Here is a 20634-nt window from a genome sequence, read left to right on the forward strand (position 1 = left end):
GGGAACTATGGGAGGCACCAACCTGGGCACAGAAAATACGGAGCGACAGGAAATTTCAGATAAAAATTAGGAGCAGGCTACAGAGACACCACTCATACAATGTGGCAATGATATGATGTCGCCAGCTCGTGTCTTAAGCTTTTTGTAAATAAAAAAAGACAGCAACAAGGTGTTGGCGTCTGGAAAATGCCCTTCGGATTGTAGACTCGAGGGATACAAGAATATCAGTGGTAGAGCGACCCTGGCAGGAATCGCCCTGGCATGGAGCCAGTAGGCCTCGTGACTCCAGGAGCCAACATAACTGCCGACTGACGATACGATCTAACAGCCTACAAAGAATGTTGGTGAGGCCGATGGGCTGGTAGCTATCCACATCAAGTGGGATTTTACCGGGCTTGAGCACCGGTATGATGGTGCTCTCCTGGCATTGCGATGGAAAGACGTCATCACACCATACATCAAGTGGGTTTTTTACTGGGTTTGAGCACTGGTATGATGGCGCTCTGCCGCCAATGAGATGGAAAGACGTCATCGCACCAGATTCGGTTGAAGATGACGAGGAGATGTCACTTTAAGTTGGATGAGAGATGTTTAATCATCTGACTGGATCCGAACTGGCTCAGGAGCTGTGTTGGGGCAATGTGCAAGGGCACTGAGGAGCTCCCGCTCTGTAAATGGGGCGTTATAGGGTCCACTGTGGTGTGTAGTGAATGTGAGTACTTTCCCTTCCATCCACCGTTTGAGAGTGCGAAAGGCTGGAGGGTAATTCTCCGATACAGAGGCTCGAGCATAGTGCTCAGCAATGCACTTGGGAATCACATTTGTATCGGTAGATAACACATCATTGATGGTAACGCCAGAGACACCTGCTGGGGTCTGGTACCCAAAAACATGTCTGATCTTTGTCCAGACTTGAGAGGGTGACGTATGGCATCCAATGGTCGCCATGTACCTCTTCCAACACTCTTGTTTCTGTCTTTTTATAAGCTGGCGAATGCAGGCACGGAGCCGTTTAGAAGCTATTATGTGCTCCAGAGAGGGGTGCAGCTTATGATACTGTAGAGCCCACCTACGCTCTTTAATGGCCTCAGCAATTTCTGACGAAGGTACTGTCTTTCGCCAGGGGCATTCGCTTCAGAACTGTTTCAGAGATTCGACAGGCTGTAGACTGCTCCATTCACACCATCAACAGAACAGGTTCTGCTAATGGTACGCTACGCCTTCCACATCGCTGGCAACCGGTTCTACAAAACGCTGGTGACTACTTTGAAAGACAGAAACAGGTAAAAACATGTAACTCTCTTGTATCGGTTGTGAATAAATAATTGCCACACTATTTAAGTTCCAAACCTCATAACTGTACGTCCAGTAAACAAAGCTCTCACTGATCATGACGGAGAGTTAGTTATGATGAATAAGACAGTGGCTTACAGTACTGATACTCCTCAGTAAACATCAGTCAGAATAATCAAAGACTCCAGAACAAATATTTTTAAGAACTGTTTACAAGAGACAACCTAGGATGAAATATTTTAATGAACCAAATTCTGATAAAAAATTTAATCTATTCCACAACAAACACATATGATTATTTGAAAATAGACTTCCGCACAAGCTAAGCAGAAACAACATTAGAAAGCTATGTAAAGAAACATGGATCACTACAGGCATTAAAGTATCTTGTGACAGGAAAAGGGAAACGTAAACGTTGGCAAGAACAAGTAGAGAGTCTGCAGCAGATGTACACTACAAAAACTGCTAAAATTACTAAGAAAAGTTATTAAAAATCACGCAACATGCAATTATGTCAGAAATCAGGAATCCTGACAAAGCACTTAAGGCTGTATGGAGTGCAGTAACACAAGAGATAGAACAATAAACCACAGAACAGGATAGCATCAGTAGTAACATAAATGGAAGGGCTATAAATGATCAGTCACAGGTAGCAGATATGATTAATAATCATTTCTTAAACACAGCAGAAAATATGTGGACAAATAGTTCAAGAGAAATATCACAGCAGTGTGTTAGAAAAGCAACACTTTTAAAATTAATAAAATTATATATTCTCTCAACAATAAAGGTCATATAGATTTGATGGGGACGGGGTCTCCAAGAAAGTACTAAAGATTTGTTCCTAAATAATAAGTCCTGTCGTATCTGAAAATGTGTGTGTGTGTGTGTGTGTGTGTGAGAGAGAGAGAGAGAGAGAGAGAGAGAGAGAGAGAGAGAGAGAGTCTAACTTATGCACCATTTCAGTACAGTAATATGTTCATTGTAAAGAAGTATTGTAGTAGTTCTATTATATGTTTAATTCAGTGCATTAATGCGATCTCAGTAAATGAGAGTTCTTAAATGATCCTTTCATATAGTGTTCATTAAAAAAAAAGCTTATCTGTTTTAGTTGAAAATATTTGTCATGTATTATTGTTTTCTGACATGTTCCACATCCTGGGGGACCTCCTCATTAAGGATCAATTGGAACGAAAGTAAATCTAATCTAATCAATAGGAGATATGTCAGTAGCTGGTTGGTTGGTTGGTTGGTTTGGGGAAGGAGACCAGACAGCGAGGTCATCGGTCTCATCGGATTAGGGAAGGATGGGGAAGGAAGTCGGCCGTGCCCTTTGAAAGGAACCATCCCGGCATTTGCCTGGAGCGATTTAGGGAAATCACGGAAAACCTAAATCAAGATGGCCGGACGCGGGATTGAACCGTCGTCCTCCCGAATGCGAGTCCAGTGGGTCAGTAGCTACCGATCTGTTTCACCACTAACTTAATTTTCCAAAATTTTTGAGAAGGTGATGTACACTAGAATAGTATCCTCAGTAAATCACAGTTTGAATTTCAGAAGAATTGCTCTGCTGAAAGTGCCATTTACATGTTCACTCACCAAATTTTACAAGAATTAAATAACAAAATAACACTGGTAGGTAGTTTCTGTGACTTATATAAGCCATTTGTCTGTGTGAATCACAATATTCTCCTAGATAAACTGAGCTTTTATGGGACTAATGGTATAGCCAACCAGGGACACTGTCATATCTAACCCAAACCATGCAGAAATTTGTACTTAGAAATTCAACCAATGTAGTCCAGGGATATTATTATGACTGGGGAGAAATCACATATGAGGTTCCCCATGGGTCAATCTTAGGTCCACTATTATTCATAAAATATGTAAATGATCTGCTGTATAATACACAACAAGCAGAATAAATTCTTTTCACACGACACTAGTATTGTAATCAATCTAAGGACACATATGCAACAGAAGATATGGTAAACAATGTTCTTAAAAGCATCACTAACTGGTATTCTGTGAATGGTCTCACCCTCAACTTTAAGAAGACACAAATATATTCAGTTCTGCACATTGATGAGTACTACACCAATGTTAAGTGTGACACATGGTGAAGGAACTGGGTGTAAAATTAAAAATTCTTGGGTGTCTATACTGATGAGAATTTAAAATGGAAAAAGCACGTTTTGGAACTTGTAAAACAATTTAGTTCAGCCACATTTGCTCTTAGAATCATTGCAAATCTTGGGGAGAGACAAGTCAGTAAGTTGACATATTCTGTAAATTTTCATTCAATAATGCCATACAAATAACATTCTGCGGAAAGAAATTCTTCACTGCTCGAAACGTGCTGTAAAAATAATATATGGTGCTGACTAACGATCATCTTGTAGACATCTGTTTAAGGAGTTGGGATTCTGACTACTGCTTCACGGTATATTTATTTTCTTATGAAGTTTGTTGTAAATAATTCACTGCAGTTCAAAAGGAACAGTGATGTACATAAGTACAAAACCAGAAGGAAAAAATTACATTCATTACACCACATTAAGGTTGTCTTTGGCACAAAAAGGGGTACACAATGCTGCAACCAAAAGTTTTATCGCTTACCCAGTGACAGGCATACAATGTCTGACAGAGAGCAAAGTAAAATTTGAAAATAAACTGAAAAAGTTTCTCTTTTACAATTCCTGTTCTCTAGAAGAATTTCTGTTACTGTAATGTGTAAAAGGTTGTGGATAGCAATTTCAAACGTGCATCTGTATGTTTTCTTAAAAATTAAATAAATAAAAAAACCTTGTAAATGATACCAGCATGGAGGCATATTTACAAAATAATTTGTGACATGAATATAAAATTACTCATTCCACATCGTTACGACTTATCACATAAATGATCCGTGGAACATGAAAATAACTAACTAACTACATAGAGCGTACATGCAATATTACTACAGCTACTTGGTCATGTTCATATGGACAAATTTAACTTTAACAGCAATTTCACTACCTTGTATAGCCTCCACTAGCAGTTCTTCAACTGCACATGGAGACAATCATAAAAGCAAGAAATCTCATTTTGGGAGATAGTGACCACTGATACATCCATCCATTGTCATAACTGGTTAAGGGATGTTAAAAGTAATGTAGAATGAGCAAGATACAACCCCATCTTGTCCCAGACATGTTCAGTCTCATATTCATATTCACCTCAGAGAACACACTGAGTAATTCAGAAAGTGTATATGCAATTGCATCATTCTGCTGGAAGAGCACTTCTCCTTTATGTTTATGGAATGGCAACAGAATGGGCTGAATTATATCCTGGACTGTTTAGCATTCACCCAACAAAGCAAAATTGTATGGCCAAAGTATATTGTAGCTCCCAACACAACAATGCCCAGAGATGACTATATAACACTGCCTGATTCATTCATATAATTGTCACACTCCTGGTTTATATCACACTTGTAAATGACGATCCCTGACACAAAAGCACAGTGTGTTATCTTCATCTTCACCATCACCATCAACAACAACTTTGGATCATTCATCCCACCAGTTGCGTCTTTTCCTACAGCATCAGAGGCACATGACACATTTATAAGTTTGAAAGCAAGCCTGGCAATCTGCAACCTTGATGGTAGCTCAGCTTCCAGCAAATGGTTGATGACAGCTCTAGATTACAGTGTGAATGCAACATCATTCCTAATTTGTGCTATGAACATTAATGATTTCTTATGAGTCTAATTGTGAATCTGACAATGTCTGGAGAACACAGTGGGTAGGGTAAGGCTTCTAATTTTCAGTCTTTCCAAGTATGTTATGACAGGTTTTGTAACATGGGATTGAGCATTGTCATGCCAAAATCACCTTTTAATGTCTATCACTGTATTGTGGTCACTTGTCTTTCAGTGCTCAGCTCACATCAACTGCTTTCGATAATGATCTTGTGTGATTGTTTCCATCAGTTTCAGTAGCTTCGATAACCTTCTCTCTTCCACCACCAAGACAGCATTAAGTGTAAAAAAAAACTGTCCTTGAAGTGTTGAAATCATTCTCTGCAAATTCTTTCACTAATAAGTGCTTTGTCACAGGTCGTACCCAGCATTTTATGAGCCTTGACCACAGATTTCTTCATGTTAAAACAGAAAATTAAAACTTCCCCCAAATGATGACAATTGGGCTCATAAGTTGACATATTCAATCAAGAATAACTTCATGATGAATCACAAATCGACCAATATTTTGACGGGGCTATGTTTACAAATGCCTAAGCTGGTTGCGTGACCCACTCATGACCCACCACCTGAACCATCACTTGTCGCTACTGCCATCTATTGTAGTATGGCAGAAGGGAAGTTGTAGACCAAATATAGTGATGAATTGAGTTAATTACGAAAATTGTGTTTGACAACTCTGACCTAGTATGTCTACAGTGTTTACCTGTCAAGTATGATGCCCAAAACAAAAAACCAAATTTTCAAAAAGATAAGTGTTATGGGTTCAATTGTTTTAATGTGCAGTTTGTGGTTTCTATATTTTGTACACAGGATGATGCTCTACCTATACGTGCTCTTTCAGTTCCCTATGCAAATGTCTTAAGAATTTTTTATTTTTCACTAGTATATGGCAACATATGACAAGCGTGTAAAACGAAGAATCACTCTTTTCACATTGTCAATGCTATTAACAATTTTCTTCTAGTGTGTTAATGCAGAAATACTTGATGTAAACACCAGACAATTCAGAGGCACTATAATAACAATATTTGCAAATTAATGTACTCAGTAACAAATTTATTAATAAGCACAAATGAATGAATTTTAATAAAATAAAGATGGTACATTACACTACGACTAAAAATTGTAAAGGAAAGAGGAATGGACAGCCAAAAAATATGTGGTGCAATTTACCTTTTCTCCAGTTGTAGCAAATGGTGCATTGAACCACTGTTCAAATGTACTGCAGGATTTGAATATAGAGGGAAGTAAAAAGTTCAGCAATGCCCAAAGTTCAGGCAACTTGTTCTGAAGAGGTGTACCAGTAAGGAGCAGACGGTGAGTGGCAACATAATGAGTGTTCAAAACCTGTGTTAACTTGCAGTGATGATTTTTCATGCGATGGCCTTCATCAATGACCATGTATTTCCAATGTAACTGTAAAAGTAATCCATAATGAACAACAAGAACAACAGAAATAGTAATATAATAATAATAATAATAATAATAATAATAATAATAATAATAATTAGTAGTAGTAGTAGTAGTAGTAGTAGCAAATGACATGGAAAATCATGCAAGCAGTCAGACCTTAAAAAACACACATTTTCACTGTAAATGGGTTAAGAATGCCAATCAAGGGATGTAATGGAGGGAAGTGTGGGGGGTAAAAACTGTAGGCGGAGACCACGACCTGATAACAGTAAGTAGGATTGAATTGATGTTGGTAGTGCTAGATCTGCAGATATGAAGAGGCCTGAACAGGATGACTACAGTGGAAACACACATCAAACCATTCTTCAGACTGAAGAGCAAATCAAGCAACAAGATCAACAGATAAAAAATGAATAATTACTGTTGCACAAAGATTGTTGACCTTCATGCAGTAGTCTACTTTCTAGATATGAAGAAGACAGACAATATCACTGAAATGGATTTCAGGGTGCATAGGCATATGTAGCTATCAGTTTTTTCTTTCTTTTCCAGAAACTATAAAGGAACCAGAGAGTCTCACATCCCAGCACACATTAAATATCTGGCTATGTGTGCACTGCTGCAAGTTTGACAGAGGGAAAATTATGAGCTTTGAAAACAAAAAGTAAGAACATTGAGAACAGTACAATACAAAAGTTCATTTGCACAGTTTACAAACTGTGCCATCAAATCTGTAGATATTACAGAAAATGTGGCTGGAATACTTATATAATTACCCATCACATCCCATTCCAGTCATTGGAACATTCTACCCAATCAAAGGATGTCCATCTGTAAGAAGGCTACCAGTAAACTGTGGCCATGTTTGACCGAACCCAAAACTGAGTTACAATGTTCACCTGCTTCTTTATGTGCCTTTCTATTATTCCACCTATCCTCTACACCGTGGTTGGACAACTGATGGCCCACAATGGGTTTCAATCATGCCACAAAAGAAATTTGCAATGTTACTCCTAATTGTCTGTCGACTGTGAGTGTCTATCTCATTGCCATATTTTGTTTTTCTATTCTTCCTTGTATTAATATTGGTAAATAATTCTTATCCACTATGGACTCATTAGAACATTACAACTATTGAATCCTACCTTTGTTTTGTTGGTAATGCGCAAATACACGAATAAAAATCATTAGAAGGCACAGTCTATGGGAACTGAATTTATAATGAATTATCTGCAATCGGCTGCTTTTACAGACATTTATTTTTCATTTAAAGGTGCCTGGGAACCCATCTTCAGTTGTTTACTTTTATTTATACATCACAAACATATTTTCTTTAGCACCATATTTTATGGACTATAAGGCACACATCTTTCTTAGAAAAATTTGCCTCCAAAATTCAGGGACTTCCTATACTCGACATTAATACAAAAATGTTGAATCTTTGAGTTAAATTCCCACCAGTCTTAAAAAGGCCATCTATTTGATATTGGGGGAAACCTATCTCTATCTGGCAACATGGGATTCAAGTGGCAGCAGCAGTGCACCTATGCAACAAACATGAGTTGCTGGGATTCATAAGCTTGCTAACACTGTCTTGCTCCTGCCCTGCCATCACAAACCCAGAACACTGTCTAGCCTATGATGTGTCATTGCAGTCTATGGTGCCAGTGAACTTGAACTGAAAGTCATTTGTGTTATCAGTAACAGTACAATAGTTTTTTTAGTAGCTAGTTTCGTAATGGCGAAAAGATAAAAGATATTCATATGATGCAGGCTATAGATTGAAAGTAATAGCATAGGCAGAAGAACACAGAAACATAGCATCTGAGTGGCATTTCAGCCCTCCACCAACAGAAAAAACGCATTCGCAATTGCTGGGTAGTAAAGAAGAACTGAAAAAAATGATGAAGACTAAATGTGCAAATAGAGGACTGAATGCAAAATGGCCAATACTAGAAAATGAGGTACTGAAATAGATTGAAGGACACCATCAAAATGGCATTGGAATTAGTCCAAAATCATTTAAATACACATTTGTAAGCTAGTGCTACAGTGGAACTTAACAGACTTTAACGGTGGAGTTGGTTCATGCTATAGGTTCATGAAGCATCATGGACTTAGAATGAGAACCAAAACCAAAATATCTGAGAATGCCACAAGAGTATGAAGAGAAAATGTTATCTTTCCATTGCTTTATTATTCAACACTGAAAGAAAACTAGACTGGAACTAAGCCAATTAGCAAATATGGATAAAACTCCTCTGGCACTCAAGGTGCCACATAACAAAACTGTTGTCATGAAAGGTGCTGAAACTGTAACTCTAAAAACAAATGGACATGAAAAAATGCACTACACTGTTGTCCTTTCGTGTTATGCTAATGATCATTTTCAAATGCAAAACAATGCCAAAACCTCCTGAAATACCACCAGTGCTGTTGTTCACATACATGACAAGAGTTGAATGGATGAGGCTGGTATGAAATTATGGGTTAACCAAGTCCAAGTATGGGAGGAAAGGAAAGGTGCTTTACTGAAGAACAGTTCTCTTCTTGTGCTAGATCAGTTTAGTAGTCATCTGAAAAATTCTGTAAAAGAGACACTGAGACAGTGAAAACCAGATATTTCTGTTATTACAAGAATACTTACTTCACAAATGCAACCTCTTGATGTCGTGATAAATAAACCATTTAAATGTGTATGAGAGAGGAATGAAACAAATGGATGAAATCCAAAATGAATTCACACTGAAGGGAGCTTTAAAATGATCTACAATCAGACGAGTGTGTCAGTGGATAAAACAGTTATCTAGACTAAGAGAGGACATTATTGTTAAATCTTTCAAGAAGTGCAGCATAAGTAACACTCTCTATGGCAGTGAAGACCAACTTATATATATGAAGAGGACAACAATTACAATGAAGAGGAGGAGGAGGAGGAGGAGGAGGAGGAGGAGGAAGAGGAGGAGGAAGAAGAAGAAGAAAGTTCAGATGACAGTTTTCAGGGATTTGAAAGGTCAGTTTGGTTTTATACACGAATACCTCTTGTAGTCTGGCTTTGCAATCTAATAATAAAAATTGCAAAAATGTTATTTTTTTAAAAAATTGCTTAAAAATTAAGGTGCATCTTATAGTCCGTAAAATACGGTAACAGCATTGCAGAATTCTGCAATGGAAGCTTTAAGAGAGCTACTGTAAAACGTCAGACAGCTACTGTAAAACGTCATACGCAAAGATACAATGTTCACAACACACAACTAAATTTAACATCTGACGAAGCGGTAAACATAAAATAAATGTACTCTCAAAAATGCATATTTCGAGGCATATTTCATTGGCGTGGCATATCGGAAAAGGGGTGCCACTTATATCTGTGCGTTACTCCTAACCATTAACGTCAAGGACAAAAATAATAATAAAAAATAAATAAAAAAATTACACACACACACACACACACACACACACACACACACCATGGGTCAGCATTTGTTACCCATACCTACTCTAAACAGGCAGTGGTTGTCTTCCTCATATAGTACTCTGTCATATAAGACTGCAATACTATTAATATCCCCCCCCCCCCCCCCAAAAAAAAAAAGAAGAAGAAGAAGAAGAAGAAGAGAACAATGAGAGTTGGTAGATGCTACACAGTTCCAGCCAGAAATATTTTCAAGGTAGTACGCTGTTAACTATTCTGACTGTTTAACAGCAAATCTATCATTATATTGGTTGGTTGGTTGGTTTGGGGGATTAAAGGGACCAGACTGCTACGGTCATCGGTCCCTTTTTCCAAATACAAAGAACACCCACAGAGAATAAAAACGAGGAACAGAATAGATCACAGATGATACAGAACAAGAGAAACTGAGACAAAGACAATACAAAACGAACTAAAACCACACAGAGTGTGACGCTGGTTGGCCGACCATAGAAATAAAAAAGGAAAAGCCAACCACTTAGAAACACATTAAAAAAATCAGTTTAAAATCATAGGCCAAAGGCCAGAATCAACACAAAACAATAAAATAAAACAGAAACACTCAGATTAAATGATAAAATCCCCCTGCCCGAATAAAACGTAAAACTAAGTCAGCCATAGTGGAGTCGTCTGTTAAAAGGGCAGGGAGCGTATCAGGCAGCGCAAATGTCTGCCTGACCACAGCTAAAAGGGGGCAGGCCATCAAAATGTGGGCCACTGTCAAAGCCGCCCCACAGCGATATAGAGGAGGGTCCTCCCGGCGCAGTAAATAACTGTGTGTCAGCCGGGAGTGGCCAATGCGGAGCCGGCAAAGAACTACTGAGACCCTGCGAGTGGCTCGCAGGGATGACCGCCACACAGCCGTCGTCTCCTTGACAGCACGGAGTTTATTGCGCGTTGTCAGTTCGCGCCATTCATCGTCCCATAGCGCCAAAATTTTGCGGCGGAAGACTGCCCGCAAATCAGTCTCTGGGAGGCCAACGTCCAGAGATGGCTTACTGGTGGCCTCTTTCGCCAGGCGGTCAACATGTTCATTACCCGGGATACCGACATGACCGGGGGTCCACACAAAGACCACAGAGCGGCCGCAACGGGCAAGAGTATGCAGAGACTCTTGGATAGCCATCACCAGACGAGAACGAGGGAAACACTGGTCGAGAGCTCGTAAACCGCTCAGGGAATCGCTACAGATAACGAAGGACTCACCTGAGCAGGAGCGGATATACTCTAGGGCACAAAAGATGGCGACCAGCTCAGCAGTGTAAACGCTGCAGCCATCCTGCAAGGAACGTTGTTCGGAACGGTCCCCTAGAGTGAGCGCATACCCGACACGACCAGCAACCATCGAACCGTCGGTGTAAACAATGCCAGAGCCCTGATACGTGGCCAGGATGGAATAAAAGCGGCGGCGGAAGGCCTCTGGAGGGACTGAGTCCTTCGGGTCCTGTGCCAAGTCGAGTCGAAGGCAAGGGCGAGGAACACACCATGGGGGTGTATGCAAAGTGGCCCGGAAAGGAGGTGGAACAGTGAAAACCCGAAGCCCAGAGAGAAGCTCTTTGACGCGGACCGCGATTGTACAACCAGACCGGGTCCGACATTCGGGCAGATGGACAACCGATCGCGGGAACAGGAGACGATAGTGTGGATGCCCGGGCAAGCTTAAAACATGGGCAGCATAAGCGGCTAGCAAACGTTGACGCCGTAACCGCAGGGGAGGGACACCTGCCTCCACTAGCATGCTGTCCACAGGGCTGGTGCGGAAAGCACCAGTGGCAAGCCGTATGCCGCTGTGTAGGATTGGGTCCAGTACCCGCAGCACAGATGGGGATGCTGAGCCATAAGCCAGGCTCCCATAATCCAGATGGGACTGGATTAACGCCTGGTAGAGCCGTAGGAGAGTAGATCGGTCGGCGCCCCACCTGGTGTGGCTAAGGCATCGCAGAGCATTTAGATGCCGCCAACACGTCTGTTTAAGCTGCCGGATATGAGGCAGCCAAGTCAACCGGGCATCGAAAACCACCCCCAAAAACCTGTGGGTCTCCACCACAGCAAGAAGTTCGTTGTCAAGAGAAAGCCGCGGCTCAGGATGGACCGTTCGGCGCCGGCAGAAATGCATAACGCGGGTCTTGGCAGCCGAAAACTGAAAACCATGCGCTGCAGCCCAAGACTGCGCCTTGCGGATAGCGCCCTGTAGCTGACGTTCTGCAGCTGCAATGCCAATAGAGCTGTAGTAAAGGCAGAAGTCGTCAGCATACAGGGAAGCGGAGACAGAATTTCCCACGGCCGCAGCGAGGCCGTTAATGGCTATTAAAAACAGGCAGACACTTAAAACAGAATCCTGTGGCACGCCGTTCTCCTGGACGTGGGAGGAACTATATGAGGCTGCGACTTGCACGCGGAAGGTACGATACGACAGGAAATTGCAGATAAAGATCGGCAGAGGGCCCCGTAGACCCCATCCATGAAGCGTAGAAAGGATGTGATGACGCCATGTCGTATCGTACGCCTTCCGCATGTCGAAAAAGACAGCGACCAGGTGCTGACGGCGGGCAAAGGCAGTACGGATGGCCGACTCCAGGCTCACCAGATTGTCGGCGGCGGAGCGGCCTTTACGGAACCCACCATGAGACGGAGCCAGAAGGCCCTGAGACTCCAGTACCCAATGCAAGCGCCGGCTCACCATCCGTTCGAGAAGCTTGCAAAGAACGTTGGTGAGGCTAATGGGGCGGTAGCTGTCCACCTCCAAAGGGCTCTTGCACAGTTTCAAAACGGTGATGACAATGCTCTCCCGCCATTGCGACGGAAACTCACCCTCGACCCAGAGACGGTTGTACAGGTCGAGGAGGCGTCGCTTGCAGTCCACTGAAAGGTGTTTCAGCATCTGACAGTGGATGCTATCTGGCCCGGGAGCGGTATCAGGGCAAGCGGCAAGGGCACTGTGAAATTCCCACTCACTGAATGGAGCGTTGTAGGATTCAGAAGTGTGGGTGCGAAAAGAAAGGCTCCGACGTTCCATCCACTCTTTAATGGAGCGGAAGCCTGGGGGTAATTCGCAGAAGCGGAACTCATAGCAAAATGCTCTGCTAAGTGGTTTGCAATGACGTCGGAGTCAGTACAAACTGCTCCATTCAGTGAGAGCGCAGGGACGCTGACAGGTGTCCGATAGCCGTAGACGCGTCAAATCTTGGCCCAGACCTGCGATGGAGTGACATGGAGGCCAATGGTGGACACATACCGCTCCCAGCACTCCTGCTTGCTTTGGCGGATAAGGAGGCGGGCCCGCGCACGCAGCCGTTTGAAGGTGATCAGGTGTTCAATGCAGGGATGTCGCTTGTGACGCTGTAGCGCCCGCCGGTGATCTTTAATCGCTGCAGCGATCTCAGGCGACCACCAAGGCACAGCCCTCCGCCGAGGGGACCCAGAGGAACGGGGAATGGCAGATTCGGCGGCAGTAACGATGCCGGTGGTGACCGATTGAACCACCGCATCAATGTCATCATTACAGAGAGGCTCAAGAGCGGCAGTGGAGGAGAACAAGTCCCAGTCAGCCTTATTCATAGCCCATCTGCTAGGGCGCCAAGAAGAGTGACGCTGTGGTAGTGACAGAAAGATTGGAAAGTGGTCACTACCACACAGGTCGTCATGCACACTCCATTGGACAGACGGTAAGAGGCTAGGGCTACAGATTGAAAGGTCAATGGCGGAGTAGGTGCCATGCGCCACACTGAAGTGTGTGTAGGCACCATCATTTAACAGCGAGAGATCGAGCTGCGACAATAAATGCTCAACGATGGCGCCTCGACTTGATGCCACTGACCCACCCCACAGAGGGTTATGGGCGTTGAAGTCGCCCAATAGCAAGAAAGGAGGTGGCAATTGGGCTACCAGTGCAGCCAGGACATGCTGCGAGACATCACCATCCGGTGGAAGGTAAAGACTGCAGACGGTAACAGCCTGTGGCGTCCACACCCGTACAGCGACAGCCTGTAAAGGTGTCTGGAGAGGGACAGACTCGCTGTGCAAAGTGTGAAGGACATATATGCAGACGCCACCAGACACCCTTTCATAAGCTGCTCGGTTCTTATAATAACCCCGATAGCCACGGAGGGCAGGGGTTCGCATTGCTGGAAACCAAGTTTCCTGGAGAGCAATGCAGAAGAAAGGGTGAAGGCTGATAAGTTGGCGGAGCTCAGCTAGATGGTGGAAGAAACCGCTGCAGTTCCACTGGAGGATGGTATTGTCCATTGCGGAGAAAGGCGTGACGGGACTGGGAAGGCAGATTACGCCGCTGGGTCACCTGCCGCATCCGATGGAGCACCCGTGCAAGTGCTATCCATTGCGTCTGAGGGATCGGCGAGATAGAGGTCCTCAGCGGACGCAAGGATCTCCACCTCATCCTCAGATGCAGAGCTTTTAGGTAGTGGTGGAGTAGGTGCCACCGCAGGTGTCTTGGACTTACGGTTCTTCAAAGTCGTTTTCTCTCGCTGTTCCTTTGGTTGCCGTTGGTGAGAGGGCTTATTGGAGTCAGTCTCTGGGACCGAAGAGGATCGCGAAGCCCGTCAACCAGCGACCTGTGGCTTCTTCAGCCACTGGCTGGTGTCTGCTGTGCCGCTGGTCGGAACCTGGGAAGGGAGTGACCCAAGGGATCCCTTCCGAGCGAGAGAAGCCAAAGAAGACTTACGCTTCTCCGGCTTAGAAGTGGGGACTGGTGTCCCCGATGGTTTAGTGGGTGCTGCTCCCGAAGTAGATGGTGTGGGAGCAACAGCGAGAGAAGGGGCCCCCATTGTCAAGGGGGCAGGTGAGGTCCTCTGATTCTGAGAGCTGACTGTATATCTTGCAGCTGAAGGAGCTGGAGCAGGAGTGACAGTGGAGGCATAAGATGACATCATGCGCACGGGATGTAGCCGTTCAAATTTCCGCTTAGCCTCAGTGTAAGTCAGTCGGTCCAGGGTCTTATATTCCATGATTTTGCGTTCTTTCTGTAAGACACTGCAGTCCGGCGAGCAAGGGGAATGAGGCTCTCCACAGTTGACACAGACGGGAGGCAGAGCACATGGAGTATCGGGATGAGATGGGCGTCCACAATCTCGACATGTGAGGCTAGAAGTACAGCGAGAGGACATGTGACCGAACTTCCAGCACTTAAAGCACCGCATCGGGGGAGGGATATAGGGTTTGACGTCACACCGGTAGACCATCACCTTGACCTTCTCTGGTAAGATATCACCTTCGAAGGCCAAGATGAAGGCACCGGTAGCTACCTGATTGTCCCTCGGACCCCGATGAACACGCCGGACGAAATGTACACCCCGTCGCTATAAGTTGGCGCGCAGCTCGTCATCGGACTGTAAAAGGAGATCGCGGTGAAAAATAATTCCCTGGACCATATTTAAGCTTTTATGGGGGGTGATAGTAACAGAAACATCCCCCAACTTCGTACAAGCGAGCAAGGCTCGTGACTGGGCAGAGGATGCCGTTTTTATTAAGACTGACCCTGACCGCATCTTGGACAAGCCCTCCACCTCCCCGAACTTGTCCTCTAAATGTTCGACAAAGAACTGAGGCTTCACAGACACAAACGATTCCCCGTCAGCTCTGGTACAGACGAGATACCGGGGCGAATACCTGTCGCTCTCATTCATAGCCTTTCGTTCCTCCCATGGTGTGGCGAGGGAGGGGAACAATTTGGGGTCATAAACGTTACCTTTAAAATGGGCCCTCGAACGCTTAGAGACTGCTGGTGGCTGGCCACCAGCAAGAGAAGATGTGCCATGCTTCATTGCGTGTCATCCACCCTGATGCCACCTACTCCGACCAAGGGACCTCCCCACGGGCGCCACCCAGCCACAGCAAAGGCCACCTGGCAGGATGGCCATTGCCGGGAGTCCCGATGCCCCAGGGAGATGGGCATCTACTCCTTGGCATACGTGGGGAGTTAACGGCGCAGGCATCAGTAGAGCGATCCCTGTGTTGTCAGGGGGCTACAACCAAGAGGGTACATGGCGGCCCCACCACAACGGACTGGCTACCGTGCTGGATGTTAGGTGACATGTGGTCCATGGTCGCCGTCAGTGCAGAAAGTGGCCCTGCACATCGCTTGGCAGAAAGTGCACGCAGGAGCGTATCCATGCCCATGAGATGTAGAGTGGGCAGGACTGCAACGCAACGACGAAAAAGCTGGCGAAAGTTCTCAACGCAAGATGGACACAATGCACCAAGTAAGGCGCCCTTCCCCAATTGGCTCGCTCTTCGGAAAAAATTTGAGATATGGAGGTCAAACCCGACAGGGGACCATCACATAAGGCCGAAACGTTGGAGACTCCTTTTAGTCGCCTCTTACGACAGGCAGGAATACCGCGGGCCGATTCTTACCCCCGAACCCGCAGGGGGTTATATTGGTTGAAAGAGGTATTTAAATCCTTACAGCCAAATATCAAACTATCTAAATTCCAGGCACAAATATGAGCAATGTAGGAAAAGACAGATCGCTACTTACTGTAAAGAAGACATGGTAAGTTGTAGACAGGCACAATTAAAAGACACTTACATATGAAGCTTCAAAGCCACAGCCTTCATCAGCAAAACACACATGACAGCTAACTCCAGCACCTTGGGCTGGAATGCCAGCCAAATACATACATAAATCTGCTGCACTCTCATTTACTCAAATATGACACAGAAATTTAAGCACGTTATCAGTCAAAAACCAACCAATACAACATTACTGGTCAAGGAACAATCAACGATGTATGAAAATCACTTACTTGGCCATTTGAAAGAATGACAGTGGAGAAATCCCACTAAAATCTCAAACAAAAGTTCTACTTCTTATTTAGCAACAACATTATGGAGGAAAAGCTAAGGAGACAATGCACTCTGAAATAATTTTCAAATGGGAAACAGTAACTGTCTTTTATAACAAAGTTAAAAATAAAGCTTCTGGTTGGAACTAATTTATTTTGTAAGCCTATTTCACTAAAGAACCAGAGAGTCAAATTTAAAGTTTCAATTTTACTGGTAACTATCTATAGTAAGCAACAGTTGTGCTACATGTTTATTAGCCCATCTTATTATTATTTTATATGTTGTTACCCTCTTTTTTCTCTAAAAAGCTTAACCAACATTTTCTTCCATATTAAAGGCACCTGATACACATACATTGGTCCACTAGTACAGAACTTTAAAAATTAAGCATGTAACCAGGCACACTTAAACAGAAACTTTACTAGAAATATTCTCTGTTACTTTGCATATCCCATAAATACGAGATGTAACAACTTTTCTGGTTTTTCAAACAGCCTGCAATTCTACAAATTAACTACAAGAATTTCATTATGTTTCAAAATAATTTCAGTTAATAAAAATGTAAAACTTCTAGAACCAAATGTCTGAAAACAAATAACAGTTTGGACAGAAATACTATTAACTAACTTTTGCAAGCATCCCCTTATCTTTGATGACATATTCGTAAGTCGTGAGTAGCACGTTAAACTTTGTTGACCGCATCTGGCTCTGGATCTGACGACGCATAGCAGGAGAACCTTTATAGGCAACAACAATAACAGAGGGTGCCCACTTCTCGAACTCCAGCACCCAGTTTGATAACGTCCTTTAAATAAAAAGAAAAAAGTATGATAAAATACAACCATAACCATATAAAACTTAAATCCACAACAAATATTAGTTTGCATGCAACCCACATTTGCAAGCATGCACATGCGCACGCGCCCACGCGTGCGCGAGCACGCATGCACGCGCGCGCGCACACACACACACACACACACACACACACACACACACACACAAACTTCCAACTACAATATGTAACTCCAGTCACAGTTGTAGCCATGTGTCAACTAGAAGGAAGTGTAGCCATGCACCTCCTCAACTATCCAAAGTTTTCATACTTTCGATTATCATACAGTTTCTGTTTAGCTGACAAAGACAAATTATGTAGCAACTTGTGTAGGATGTTCTTAGTATTCTTATACATCTACATCTAGACTCTGTACTCCAACTTATGGCCTGTGGTAGAGGATAATTCATTTTCCATGTTTCCTACTTCATTTGCAAGTGGTATGTGGAAGAACAACTGCCATTACTACTTTGTAAAAGGTCTTATTTCTGTGATTTTTGTGAGATGTATGTGGTGGGAAGTAAAATGTTGCTTGACTATGCTCAGAATGTATATTATCAGAATGTTGAAAGTAAATCTCTACAAAATGCACAGGTTCCCCTTGTAGTGTCTGTTACTAGAATCAGAAAGCATTTCCATAACACTCTTGCACTTTCGAACTGAACCTGTGACATAATATGTCACTGTTTCTTTGATATGAATTATCTCCCCTCCCCCATCAATTCGACCTGGTAAGGGTCACAGACAAATAATAAATACTCAAAATCTGATTGAATAAGTATTTTGTAAGGCACTTCTTTTACAGATGTGTAACATTTCCTTAAGATTCTTCCAATGACACTAAGACGGGCACCTGCTATTCCTACAACTAGTTTTATGTGGGCATTCTACATCATGTTACTCCTAAACATTTTATAGCTCTTACTATATCCAGTGGTTTACTGCCAATAGTGTACTGAAACAGTAATTAACTTCTTCATCTACTTATGCAAAATAAATTGCATATATTACCGTTCTGGGTCAACTGCCATACCCTGCGCCAATCATCAATCCTCAAGAGATCTTCCTGAATTTTCTACAGTCTTCTAGCATTGCTACCTCCCTACAGGTAACATCACTGTCCACAAATGAGCTTTCAATATTATCACTTAGATCATTTATATACACACACCAAAATTGCCTAAGGAATAACTAAAAAAATAGAAACATTAAAAAAAACTGACTGAAGTAGAAAAATGAATGGAAATAAATATTAAAGTACTAGTCATTTGTCATTACTGTATTAAGGAAAGTTGTTATTTTATATTGTTGTATTGAAAAGAATTAAGTATGTTTTAAACAGGGGGACACAAATAACTAATAACTGTGTAAAATCATAATTAACAGTTAAGAATAGATTTAATGATGGCAGAATGTCATCATTTAAACCGCGATGGAATGTTTACGGCAACTGCCATAACTGAAAATGGCGGAAAACAAACTGATGCTGTAAGTGCTCCAAACAAAGGCAAAGGTGTGATTTCAAGAATGTGGAGTCATTATAAACAATTTGGCAGTTCAGAAGAAAAGCACTGAAGAAAACCAAGGGATTAGTGCAGGACAAGGCAGATTTCTATGCCTTAGAACCCTTAGAGTAAGAACTTCAACTGCCAGAATGTTAAGAAGTGCCTTGCAAAATGTAGGTAACATAATTGTTTCAACCCAAGCTGTCAGAAACAAACTGCATGAAAAAGGCCTTCATGCCTATCGACCTTTAAAGCTTCCAGCTATTTGTCAAGGAAATAATGTTTTGTGGTGCCTACAACATCGAAATTGGACAGTGGATCAATGAGGGAAAGTCATCTTTACAGATAAACAATGCTTTGATTTGCACCCAGAGTCAAGATGAGTGTTCATACAGAAGCAACTAGGTGATGCACAAAGTCTTATTAACATACATGAGATCCACAAATTTCAAAGAACTTCTATCACAGTGTGGGGAGAAATAACGGTCACTTGAAAAATGGATTTTGTTTTTGTAAGAGGAAAGTAACAGGCAAATCTTTAAATTCAAAACATTTTGCAAACTTTGGTGTTTCCGACTGCTGAAGAGTGTGGGCCTGAATTCGTCGTATCATATTGCCAGATCACAAGTTGCTGGAGCCGTTTTCAGTGGCTTGAAAGACACAATGTTTAAGTACAACAGTGACATGCTCAGTCTCCTGAACTCAACCCAATAAAGCATCTTTGGGATAACTTTCACAGAAAAGTTTGAGATAATGTAGACAATGTCCAGTGCCTGGATCAGTTGCGCTCAGCTTAGATGTCACTGACAGATCAGTGCTTAAGATGGGATTACTCATCTCTTTTTATCAGTGACTAGGAGGTGCTGAGTTGCACATAACCCAAGAGAAAGTGCTAGCATTTACTGATGCCCAAAAAGTACTGACAATTGACAGTGATAAGGTTTTAAGAACTTCACAATTTTATGACAGATTCTTTACAATTCTCGTGCAGCACTGTTTCTTCTGAAAAAATGTTAAGATCAGTTACAAAGTTATGTAATGAAATGGTTGAATATTGTCACAAAGTTACGTAGTGAGATGATTGAGTATCGTTACAAAGTTACGTACTGATATGTATATATGAATAGTTACATATGTATCATATGTGTGTACTACTTCGTATAGAGGACTGGTGCATGGTACACAGAAATATGCAACAAAAGACAGTTAACACTAGCTTTCAAGCTCTTGCTCTTTTTCTAGTAAGCGTGCATTTGGCTGTCAGGTTGTGTGTGTGAATGTGTGTACTCTTACTAGAAAAACAACAAGAACTTGAAAGCTAGTGTTACCAGTTTTGTATTGAGAGCTTCTGTGTGCCACACATTAGTTCTCAACAGATAATTAGTTGCCTTTCATTTATTTTACTCATTTTTCTATCCATGAATTTCCATTAATGTTGTACGTATACACAAGGTCTCTTCCACAAATTTGAGAACATTCATAATTTTGCATCAATGGTGTGTTAGAGCAGAATACAGTTGGCATCCCTGCACATGAGTGTGTATAATGTGTAGCTGCCAGA

General features: G+C 42.6%; 1 protein-coding gene across 3 annotated transcripts in view; it reads right to left on the reverse strand.

Annotated features, from left to right (window-relative positions):
• LOC126248573 (ATP-dependent helicase brm) overlaps positions 1 to 20634 on the reverse strand; it is a 456856-nt gene that overhangs the window by 187512 nt on the left and 248710 nt on the right. For all 3 annotated transcript variants that reach the window (XM_049949677.1, XM_049949678.1, XM_049949676.1), the window contains 2 exons: positions 17364 to 17541; positions 6218 to 6460 (listed from right to left, as the gene is read on the reverse strand). In XM_049949677.1, coding sequence (XP_049805634.1) covers positions 6218 to 6460; positions 17364 to 17541 — 421 coding nt within the window. The remainder of the gene's footprint in view (positions 1 to 6217; positions 6461 to 17363; positions 17542 to 20634) is intronic.

The sequence above is a fragment of the Schistocerca nitens genome, chromosome 3 (genome assembly GCF_023898315.1).
Source record: "Schistocerca nitens isolate TAMUIC-IGC-003100 chromosome 3, iqSchNite1.1, whole genome shotgun sequence".
In the NCBI taxonomy this organism is placed as follows: Eukaryota; Metazoa; Arthropoda; class Insecta; order Orthoptera; family Acrididae; genus Schistocerca; species Schistocerca nitens.